General features: G+C 50.1%; 1 protein-coding gene and 1 pseudogene across 1 annotated transcript in view; one reads left to right on the top strand and one right to left on the bottom strand.

The window, feature by feature from the left end:
- LOC136569716 (zinc finger protein 345-like) overlaps positions 1–12114 on the top strand; it is a 183217-nt gene that overhangs the window by 3728 nt on the left and 167375 nt on the right. The window contains exon 3 of the mRNA XM_066570075.1: positions 3561–3932. Within this exon, the coding sequence (XP_066426172.1) occupies positions 3561–3932 (372 nt within the window). The remainder of the gene's footprint in view (positions 1–3560; positions 3933–12114) is intronic.
- Positions 9829–10854, bottom strand: LOC136569688 (zinc finger protein 3-like; annotated as a pseudogene).

Raw genomic sequence — 12114 nt, forward strand, 5'->3', positions numbered from 1 at the left:
GGGTTGCCAGTGGGCGAATGGCCAATTCCAGGGCATTCTCCAATGGAGATTTCGCAGGTCATCAAAGATCCTGTGAATGAATGGTGTGCTTGGACACATCTTTTACCTGTGGCTTCTACCGAACCGCAGGAATTGGAAATTTTTGGGTCCACAACAATGGAACTATGCATGAAATTCGAAATTTCGAATGTGTCAAGGACAAACAAAAGCGTTGATGTTACACCAAATCACAAATATTATAGAAACGCATCAGCTTGGTGCAATCACACTGTGACGACAGCCAAAGGATCAATCCAGGTCCCAGTGCAATTGCCACGTGGGTTGTTTTTAATTTGTGGGGACAGAATTTGGCACGGCATTCCTGCAAATGCCAAGGGAGGTCCATGCAGCATTGGGAGGATTTCAGTGTTGTCACCAGATTTGAAAGTATTGAGAGAGCAAAAACATAAAGAAAAAAGGTCCTTGCAACATTACAGTGCAGACTGTGATGATGAAGTGTACACCTGGGACAAGGCAAGGAGAATTGCGGCAGCAATTTTCTCACCTCAGACAGTGTCGGGGGTGGCCTTGACTCAACTGGACCACATGGGTTGTTGGTTGAGCAAGCATGCTCAATCAGTCTCTCTCGCTTTGAGTGATATGTTAAAAAACATAAGCAGTGTGAGAGAGGCAACTCTGCCAAATAGGGCAGCAATCAATTATCTATTGCTTGCTCATGGACATGGATGTGAAGAGTTTGAGGGAATGTGCTGCATGAATCTCTCGGATCATTCGAGATCAATTCATGAAAGTATTCAAAATATAAAAGACAGTATAAAGAAACTAGGCAAAATCACTGGGTCATGGATTGATGGTGTGGCGGGATTTTTTGATCTTTCTCCCTTATGGAGAGGGTTTTTAAAAATGGGATTTTATATTTTAATAATTCTCTTAGTCCTCATGCTCATCGTCCCATGCATCTTTTTGTGTGTGCGACGTGTCATGAGTCAAGTTGCCAAAGAAGTCTTCTTGGTGCAAACAGAAGGGGGAGATGTGGGATCTCAGCACATCACTCCCGATGTCCAGAGATGCCAGGAGAACCCTTGGGGGTCTCGGAAATCCTGGAATGTTGCCAAGAGTGTTTGGTGGCTTGGTTTTGATCCATCCACAGAAGTGACAAGAATTTGAGGACATGAGAATCACTTTAGAGTGAAGGGGGTAAAAGGGACACATTTAGAGGGTGAAATATAAACTTTAAAGTTTTTGGTACAGGGGGGTTATGGAGACAAGATGGAGGGATCAGGGTGTGTCTCGTCCTTCTTCTTTCTTCTTCTTGTCTTCCATCTCCTGTGGTGATGTTGGCACTTGGGGATTGGTTTATGGTGAAGGTGCACTTGCTAACACAGGTGAAAAGTATTGGAAAATAAAGGTAAATATTATGTACGTAGATTTTAGTATAAAAAGACATGACCGCCCCGTGGGTGGTCAGAGTGTCCTTGGCTGCTTTGCAGATCAGACCTCTGTTGGGCAGACAGAAAATTTTGTAGATAAGAAACAATAAACAATCTGAAGATCGAAAAGCTGAAGAGTCTAGACTCGTCCTTTGAAACGCGTGCCACCCAAGAACCACTCTACCTGTGTCGGGGCAGAGACAGACAGCCGGACCCGACAAATTCCCAAATAACTCCTGAATTCCCAGGCTTGGGTTCTTTGCCAAATGTGAGAATCATTATTCTCTTTATCTCTGTCACCTTTGTGACAGCTACTAAACGCTTCCCCTTCCTTTTAATAATATCTGTATTGGGCCGAATTTGCACTTTTCTTTAATTGGAACCTGCCAGCAGCTGAGCTGGAGCTGTGCAGGAACCAATGAAACTTGGAATTGCCACAGAATTGCTTCAATTGTCAGCCGGTGCTGCGGCGGCCGTGGGGCAGAGGGGTGGGAAAGGGGGGTCCGGGGTGGGAGTGGAGGAAATGCCGGGGCCGGGGGCTGAGCACAGGGCTGAGCACGCAGAGATGGTTTCGTTCTTGCTGAGCTCACACTGAACCAAGGCCTGTCCTGCCCCTCGTTCAGCCACGCTGGGGTGGGGCTGAGGGTGTGGGCGAGGTTGGGAGGGGACACAGCCAGGACAGGAGATCCCAGCTGACCCCAGGGATACCCCAGACCATAGGACATCATGATCAGTGTATGAAGTGTGGGGAACAAGGAGGAAGGGGGGACATTTAGAGTGAGGGTTTTTGTCTTTCCAGGCAACACTTAGGCAGGATGGGGCCCTGTTTCACCAGTGGGCAGGGCCAGCACCAAAGATACAGACACCAACTTAACTTAAGGAACAGTGTAATTTAGATTAGTATTAGATTGGCAAAGCAAATAATCATTAGTCAATAATTCCAAAAGAGAAGATGTTGAAATGAGTATCACACAACTGTCCATTTCTGTCTGCAAGCTCTGGAGATTCTATCTCTGCCTTCAATCAGAGTTGCATTCCATAACAAGTCCTGGTACCAAATCCTGCTTTCCAAGGCTGGAACAGTGTCTCAGGTTTAGCTGGGTGTGTATTCAATTACCCTCTGTTAAAGGTGGGGCAATTATCATCTGTTAATTGAGCAGTTTACTTTATCTCTTCCACAAGGAATCCTCCCTCCAGGGAGATAACTTCTGTTAATGGGCCATTGAGTGTCACTGATAAAAATTCCATCATCCTATTGTGAGAAGCTCCGCCCAGAGGGAGGAGCCAAGCATTCCTACCTGGATATAATCTGAGGATGTGAACAAGAGTCTGCCTTCTCCCACAGGATTCCCAGAAGAGCAGCTGTCAGCTCCACGGGGTCCCATTGGAAGACCAGGCCGATCGGCACCAAAACTGGACCTTCAGAGGAAAACTCCACCCTTCTACAGGATCACTGCTCCAACAGAACCACACCTGTCACTGCAGGAGCACTGCAGCCACCATTTAACAGGAGTGCTAACAACACGCTGACCCACAGGGTGTCAGGCCATATTCTGACTCTGTAAGTAATTTTTTAGTACTACTGCATTTGTATTTTTAATTTTTCCACTGAAGAACTGTTATTCCTATTCCCATAGATTTTGCTTGACAGCCTCTTATTTTGAAAATTATAATTCCAAGTGAAGGGATTAACATTTTCCAATTTAAGGGAGTCTCCTGCCTTCCTTAGCAGACACCTGTCTTTTCAAACTGACACAATGCCCCAGGACAGCCAGGCAGGTGAAGAGGAAATCAGTGCCCCTTTCCCCCTCTCTTCTGCTCCATCTCCCAGCCCAGCACAGCCCCCGGCTGCAGGACAACCCTGCTGCCAACCCCGTCCTGCCAGGGATGCTCTGGGGGGATCTCCTTCCCCTTCCCTCTGGCACGGAGGCAAATCCCATCCTCTCCTTGTTGTTCCTCCCCCAGAGAAGGAGCTGAGGATGGAAACCAGGGAGGACAAATCCCCACAGCAGAACCTCATGGAAGAGGCCATTTTTAGTGACTCCAGGGCACAGGAATCCAATGGGGAGGACAAGTCCCAGAGATTCTACAGGCTTCAGCCACAGCTCAGAGTCGGTGGTCCATGGGCAGCTTCACGATGGGGAGAAGCCCCACAAGTGCTTGGAGTGTGGGAAGAGCTTCAGGCAGAGCAGCACCCTGATCTGCCACCAGATGATCCACACTGGGGAATGGCCCTACGAGTGTGGGGAGTGTGGGAAGGGCTTCAGCTGCAGCTCTGCCCTCATCATCCACCAACGCATCCACACTGGGGAGAGGCCCTACGAGTGTCCCCAGTGTGGGAAGAGGTTTCGGACCAGCTCCCATCTCCTCCTGCATGAGCGGATTCACACGGATGAGAGGCCCTTCCGCTGCCCCAACTGTGGGAAGGGCTTCAAGTACAACTCCCACCTCATCAGGCACCGGCGCATCCACACTGGGGAAAGGCCCTACGAGTGCCCACCTGTGGGAAGAGCTTCACCCAGAGCTCTAACTTGACCAGACACCAATGGAATCACCAGTAAGGGAAGCCTTGCAAATGCCCCAAGTGCAGGAAGAGCTTCGTGCACCACTCCAGTTTCATCCCCTATGGGAGGACCCACGTTGGTCAGAGCCCTGGTGACCCACATTCCTGGTGATCCATGTTGGAAAGACACTGGGCTGGTTGTTCCTTTCTTTTGGCCTTAATTTTCTTTGGATTAATCTTCATCCCTCAAAAACAGAGAAAATTGGGGTAAAAATCAATAAATTCATCAAAGGCATCTAAAGCCTCACTTTTTACTTGTGTTTCAGAGGAATCTGGGATTCAGGGAAATAATTGGGAGAATTTGGGGGTATTTGATTTAGTTGTCTCCCTTTCTGGGCACTCAAAGAGACAATAGGGTCAAAAGGGTTTGATCTGTCATCTCAATGCCACTGAAACTACTCACTCCCACCCCAAAATTCCTCGATTCCACAGCCCCTTGGGGTGAAATGGGGTTGGAAGGAGATTGGGCAAAGTGGAATGCAAATCAGGGGGGTGAGATGTGCATTGAGTGGGGCAGGATGGTAGGGATGGGTTTTGAGAGGTGTGGAATGGGGGAAGTACAGCTTGGAAGGGGGTCTTGATGTTCAGGAGGGGTGGGAAGGGTTGGGATTGGGACTAGGGAAGTGGGCTGGGGTCGGGAATAAGACAGCTGAAGTTTGGGGATAATGAAGGGAAGGGAAGGCCGTTATTGACTGAGTTTTTGGATATTTGGTGTTCATGAAGAGATGCTGGGGTATCTCACATTTCTGAGGGGGTTTTGGGGCACTTCCCAGCTCTTGGGGGTTTCCTGAGAGCAGCTCCATGGAGCCCTATTGCCAGGGGTGGTTGCCATGGGCACGAGCTCAGGGATGTAGCCAGAGTCCATTGCCTCGGTGCTGGAGTGCAGAGAAATGATGAACGGCCCCAGACAACTCCAGTGTGTGTTTGGAGACCTGTGAGATGACTGGGGAGAGGCCAACAGCAATGCCCTGGAGAGATGCACCTTAGACTCCGGGCATTCCCCACAGCTCAGGGTCAGGAAAGAAGCTTCCCCCATGGTGCCTCGCAGCACTATGTTAATTTCTCCCAGTTCTGTTCTCCCTATTGGCCCTTTGGCTTTTCTACCTCTTTTACCCTTATATGTTCATGTTCTAGAGGGTTCTCCCTTCCCTGTCTTCCCATTGGTTTATGTCTCCACCTATCCTTTCTTGCACTCCCTATTGGTCCCTTCCCTGTGTACCACCCCTGAGCCCTCAGACTACTGGATCCTTGATGCTCTCCTACACCCCCTCTTTTCCTGAGTTATACCCTAGACCCTCCTTTGTCTTTGATTTTTGCCCCTGGACCTCTTCATCATTGCCTGAAATAAAACACATTAAAACTCTATGCCTGGACCCTCCTGTGTATTCACTGCTGAGCTGCTGAGCTGCTCTGTGTGTGTGTGTCTGTGTGTCTGTGTGTCTGTGTGTCTGTGTGTGTCTTTGTGTGTCTGTGTGTGTGTGTCTGTGTGTCTGTGTGTGTGTGTCTGTGTGTGTCTGTGTCTGTGTGTGTGTGTGTGTGTATGTGTGTGTGTGTCTGTGTCTGTGTGTCTGTGTCTGTGTGTCTGTCTGTGTGTCTGTGTCTGTGTGTCTGTGTCTGTGTGTGTCTGTGTGTGTGTCTGTGTGTGTGTGTCTGTGTGTGTGTGCATGTCTGTGTGTGTGTGTGTCTGTGTGTCTGTGCGTGTGTCAGTGTGTGTCTGTGTCTGTGTGTGTGTGTGTGTCTGTGTGTGTGTGTGTGTCTGTGTCTGTGTGTCTGTGTCTGTGTGTCTGTCTGTGTGTCTGTGTCTGTGTGTCTGTGTCTGTGTGTGTCTGTGTGTCTGTGTGTGTGTCTGTGTGTGTGTGTCTGTGTGTGTGTGCATGTCTGTGTGTGTGTGTGTCTGTGTGTCTGTGCGTGTGTCAGTGTGTGTCTGTGTCTGTGTGTGTGTGTGTGTCTGTGTCTGTGTGTGCTGGTGCTCCTGTGGCTCCTGCCTGTTGGTGCAAGATGCTCTCAGGGAAGGTTGCATTCACCACCACCGCAGACCACAACAAGCGGAGCCCAAACAGGGACCTTTGTCTGGTACCCCTGGAGAGCATCTCCAGCATGGCTGCAATCTAAGTCGCCTTTGGGTCAGCCATTACCCTAAGGCAACCTCTGAGTTTTATCTGGGCACACTGAGGGGAGAGACCTGCAACCCTCCCAGAGTCACGGACTGGAGGATCGCTCTCCTTGACAGACCCACCACAAGATCCTTTGTTGAGGCACTGCTGGATGAGTATGTTTCAGTCAGTGTCCCCCTTTTCTTTTGTTTTCTCACTTTAAATCCTGTGGGTGGGAAGACTGCAGAATAGGCACAAAACTCATTGTTCCACAACGGGAGATTTATATCCAAGTTACATTAGCCCTTGTTGCTTGGGGAATCATTTTTCAAAGGAGAATTTGAAAGCTTTTGTTCATTTTCTTTTCAAATATTTTATGTTACAAGGAAATCAGTTTCACCACTTGAGATTTGGGGTATGGTTGGGATCAAGTTATTTGTTTTAAAAATGCAGGGAAATTTTAAAGTGGGGAAGTTTTATTATCTTTTTCATTCCATTTATGTTAAAAAGCTTTATCTTCTTTTTTTGCTATTTATGATTCAGTTAAAAAAATCAGGGGAAAATTCAGGAAAAGTTTTGGGTCCCCAGTTCAAAACCCCTTCCACTTCATCCTCTCCCCATGCCCCCAAACCCTCTTCCCCACCTGAGGAGCAATCAGCAGGCAGATGTCACTATCCAGCACAGGGTTGCTGCTGTCTCCCTGATGCCTCCCAATCTCCTCTCTCCCCTCACCAGGATGGCACTGGCCGTGCTGCTCTGGACCTTCCCCTCAACCTTCCTCCTGTGCCTGCATACCCTCTTTCATCTCCCCCAGTGGCCATTACCCCACAAAATGGCGCCGGCAACATGGCCAGCCCTGCCATTTTGTCCCCTCCTGATCCAAGTTTTCCCACCCTCGCACCCCAAAATGGCCACTTTCCTGTTCCTGCTCCTCCATTGTTGGGCTCCTCCCCTGCAACACATTCCCCTCCACCCATTGTGTCGATGATTGTGCCTGTGTTGGGATCCCAACCACCCTTCCCGACGCAGGCTCTGCCTTTCCCCTTGTGGTCTCCACCTTCTCCACCCCGGGCTCCACCCCTGGGGCCATGACACTTGTGGCTCCCACATCCCCGGAGCCGGAAGTGGCCATGATGGTGACCGGAAGGCAGCCATCTTGGCTGCCAGCAGCCCATGGCACGGGGCCGCACCGGTTACCCAGGAGCACGGCTCCTCTACCAGCAGGCCCTCCTCCTAAGCAGAAGACAGTGATTCCCCAGACCCTAACACCGAGCCTGAGGATCACTGGGCAGGGGAATGGGAACAAGCTGCTAGGGAAGGTGATTGGGAGATGGCAGGGAGATTGCAGACCCTGGAGGCCCCTGTCCAATCCAAAAGAGGGAGGAACCCAAAGCAGGAATCCGTGCCTGATAAGAAGCGCTGCAAGGCATGAAAGGACTGAGAGAGGGGGTCCCTGTCCTACAAGAATAACGAGCCTTGCCAAAAGCCACGATGACAAGCACAAGCAGCGTGGAAAAGAAGAACAAAAGATGCGGCGTACAGATACAAACCAATAACCTGAAAAAGGAAACAGCTCTGTACTGCCTGAACAATACAACTTCCTATCGATCTTGCATTCCATAAAAAAGATGTTTAATTAGTTCCTACCCGTTCAATTATTTCAGTTGTATCCTAATCTTATGTACTATTTCCTCTTTGAGTTATTACTTTCGTACTATTATGACTTATAGCTATTGTTATGTAAGTAATGTTCCCTTATTTTGTTAGGTGCTTGCAGAAATCCATAGGGGAAGACTTTTAACGAAACAAATAGGGGGAGTTGTGAGAGCCTGTGAGCCTACTGGGGAGAGGGCAAGAGCAATGCCCTGGAGAAATGCACCTTAAGCTCCGGGCATTCCTCACAGCTCAGGGTGAGGAAAGAAACTTCCCCCATGGTGCTCTGAAGCACTATGGTAATTTGTCCCAGTTCTGTCCTCCCCATTGGCCCATTGGCCTTTCCTACCCCTATTACCTTCATATGTTCATGTTCTAGAGAGTTCTCCCTTCCCTGTCTTCCCATCAGTCTATGTCTCCACCTTTCCACTCTGGCATTCCCTATTGGTCCCTTTCCCTGTATACCACCCCTAAACCCTTAGATCCCTGATGCTCTCCTCTACCCCCTCTTTTCCTGTATTTCTACCCTAAACCCTCCCTTGCTGTTCTCTTTAACCCCTAGACCCCTGCAGTGTTAGACCCTAATAAACAGTCTTGGTTTGGAAAGACATGAGTTTGCTAAGGAAGGTAGAAGCCTCCGCTGAAATGGAGAATGTAAACCCTCCCCACCCCTCCAAATTGCTATAAATTTTAAATTAAGGGGCTCTCAGGCACAAAAATCTGGGAGCAGGAAATAACAGCTCTTTAATAGGGAAGAAAAATAAAGGATAAAATAAACAGTGCAGTACACTAGAACAACACTGACAGAGTCAGAACCCAACCTGACACCCTGTGGGTCAGGGTGTTGGTGGCAGTCCAATTGGAAATGTGGCTGAAGCCCTCCTGCAGTGTCAGGTGTGGTTCTGTTGGAGGAAGGGGGGCCTGTAGAGAGGGATGTATTCTTCCTCTGAAGATCCAGTGGAAGAAGAGGCAGCTGCTGTTTCTCTGGGGAATCCAGTGGAGAAAGCCGTGCTGGTGTCTCAAAGCTTCTGGATTCTATCTGGGTAGCAATGCTTGGCTCCTCCCTCTGGGCGGAGCATCTCCCAATGGGATGTTATAGTTCTTATCAGTCGTGCAGTGACATTCAATAGTCTGATATCAGCAGATGTCCCCTCCCCAGGGAGGTGTGAATGTGGTCACTCAAAGAGACGGATAAGGCAAACTGCCCACTTGACAAAAGATAATCTGCCATAAAGATGGTAATGGAATACATCTTGCATTGCAATCTTCAACACATAGAATTGGCTGAGCTGGGAGGGACCCATCAGGATCCTCCAGTCCAACTGCTGGCCCTGCACAGGACACCCCAAGAATACCAGCCTGAGCCTGGCAGCGCTGGCCAAACGCTGCTGCAGCTCAGAGAGCCCTGGAGCTGGGACCCTTCCCTGGGGAGCCTGGCCAGGGCCCCAGCAGCCTCGGGGAAGAAACCTTTTCCTGACATCCAACCTGAGCCTGCCCTGACTCAGCTGCAGCCGTTCCCTCCACTCCTGTCCCTGGGCACCAGAGGGAAGAGGTTCCCACAGCCCCAGCCAGGAACCCGCTCCCAAGGCTGCTGCCATGGCCACCAGGGCTGGCACCAGCTGGGATGCTCGGTTTCCACGGGCCGGGCTTCAGGAATGGGATTCCCCAATTTCCTGCTCCCGCTAAAACCGCGCTGCCCTTGCTGCCCTCCCACCTCCCATGGAAAGCACAAAAGGCAAAGATCCCAGGCTGGGATAAGAACAATTTATTGGGAACAGCAACAAGATAAGGAACAAACAGAACAAAAACAATATTGAAAACAGAAGGGATAAATAAAACTGTTTACAGGGAAAACTAAAACACAACTCACTGGGTCTGCCTGGCCAAAATTTCCCATGACTGGAAAGGACACCCTTCTCCTCAGGGAGATAGAGAGAGAGAAAGAGACAGTCCCTTTCCTGCCCCTGGCAATGTTCTGAGGTGGGAGTGAATGTAATGACAGGGCCATGGCCAGACCCTCATGTTCCTCCATCCCACATCATATCACTGGGAGGGGCAGGAAAAGGGACAGGTGTCTTCCTCACATGGATCACAGGGAACATGGATCACCGGGGCTCTTCCCAATGTGTGACCTCCAACGGAGGATGAATTTGGAGCAGTGAATGCAGCTCCTCCTGAAACTGGGGGATTTGCAGGGCTTCTCTTACCGGTGACTCTGTTTGTCTCTGGTCAAGTTACAGCTGAAAGTGAAGCTCTTCCCACACTGGGGACACTCGTAGGGCCTCTCCCCAGTGTGGATGCGCCGCTGGTGCCTGATGAGGTGGTATTTCCGCTTGAAGCCCTTCCCACAATCAGGGCAAAGGAAGGGCCTCTCCTCCGAGTGAATTTGCTGGTGCTTGAGGAGAGTGGAGCTGGTCAGAAACCTCTTCTGACACTGGGGACACTCGAAGGGCCTCTCCCCAGTGTGGATGCGTTGGTGGATGATGAGGGCAGAGCTGCAGCTGAAGCCCTTCCCACACTCCCCACACTCGTAGGGCCATTCCCCAGTGTGGATCATCTGGTGGCGGATCAGGTGGTACCTCTTGCTGAAGCTCTTCCCACACTCCAAGCACTTGTGGGGCTTCTCCCCATTGTGAAGCTGCCCATGGGCCACCAGCTCTGAGCTCTGGCTGAAGCTCTGCCCACCTTCCTGGCTCAGGGTGGGTCTTTCCTCCTCACAGCACCCTGGGCTGGGTTTTGAGCCCCTCCTCCAGTGGGATCTCTGGGGCTTTTCCTCCCCGTTGGAATTCTGCAGTGTGGAGCCACTCAAAACTGCCTCTTCCAGGAGGATTTGCTGTGGGGATTTGTCCTCCCTGGTCTCCATCCTCAGCTTCTTCCCTGGGGGAGGAAGGACAAGGAGAGGATGGGATTTGCCTCCGTGCCAGAGGGAAGGGGAAGGAGATCCCCCCAGTGCATCCCCGGCAGGACGGGGTTGGCAGCAGGGTTGTCCTGCAGCCAGGGGCTGTGCTGGGCTGGGAGATGGAGCAGGAGAGAGGGGGAAAGGGGTTCTGACTTCCTCCTCACCTGCCTGCGTGTCCCAGGGCTCCTTCCTGTTTCTCACAGCCTCCTCGTCCATCCAATCGAGATTTGGGAATGGGAAATCCTGTTTCGGGGACCAAACAAAGGTTTCGCACATTGTCTTTTGAACTCTTTTGAAGGCAAACCTGGGGGAGAGTCTAAATCAGAATTACAATTTAATAAGAAAATGAAGATCAAGGCAATGCTACAGAAACACTGCCTTAAACTGACAGAGTCAAGATATAACCTGACACCCTGTTGCTGGTCAGGGTGGTGGCTGCAGTCCCATTAAATTGTTGCTGCAGTCCTGTTGAGTGATGAACGTGATTCTGTCGAAGCAGTGATCCTGTCGAAGCGTCTGGTCTTCCTCTGGAGGTCCAGTGGTGGTTCTGGAGCTCTTGTCCTCTGAGAATCCAGTAGGCAAGCTGCTCCTGGTGCTGCAAGGCTCAGCTTATATCCAGGTAGGAATGCTTGGATCCTCCCCGTGGGCGGAGCATCCCACAATGGGATGATGGAATTTTATCAGTCCTGCAGTGACACTCAATGGCCCATTTACAGCAGATATCTCCCCTGGAGAGTGTTATCAGGGCTGAGTCATGGAAGAGATCAAGAACACTGCCCCACCTGTTTATAGCAGTTGATGAAGATGGGGATCGAAAACATGCATTGGGTTCCATCTTACATTGCAGCCTGAAACAGTGGGGTAATCCCTGCTCAGGGGGTGAACACCACCCCCCTTACCCAAACTGGCTCAGGTGTAAAACCCCCACCCCGGGAAGGCCACACACACAGGGGACAATGTCACACTTGCCCTGCCCAGGGGAGGTCTCTGTCCCTGTCACTCCCTTGCTGTGCCCCCTTTTCTCTTTCACAGGTCAGGGTCTTTGCCAAATCTAAGAATAATTTTTTTCTTTGTTCCTGTAACCTTTGTGACATCTACACAGACCTTTCCCTTCCTTTTCATAATCTTTTCATAAAACAGGTATCACAATGTATTGGGCTGAATTTCCACTTTTCTTTTATCAGAATGTGCCAGCAGCTGAGCTAGGGCTGTGCAGGACGAATGGATTTTGGAATTGCCACAGAATTGCTTCTACTGTCAGTTTATTAAATTTTGGGATTTGTTTGTGTTTTCACCACAAGTGACTTGTGGGAAGAGTAAATTCAAGGAATTTTCTGTAGGATTAAGATTGACTTTTGTAAAGAAACAACTTTACTTTATCCCGTGCCCAGTGGATGCTCAAGGGGTCTCTGAGCCTCTCACACTGGGGGATATTTGGGAGTTTGGGAGGGGTTTGTGGGGGGGGGGGGGGTTGTC

Source organism: Molothrus aeneus, unplaced genomic scaffold (assembly GCF_037042795.1).
Source record: "Molothrus aeneus isolate 106 unplaced genomic scaffold, BPBGC_Maene_1.0 scaffold_19a, whole genome shotgun sequence".
Taxonomy (NCBI): Eukaryota; Metazoa; Chordata; class Aves; order Passeriformes; family Icteridae; genus Molothrus; species Molothrus aeneus.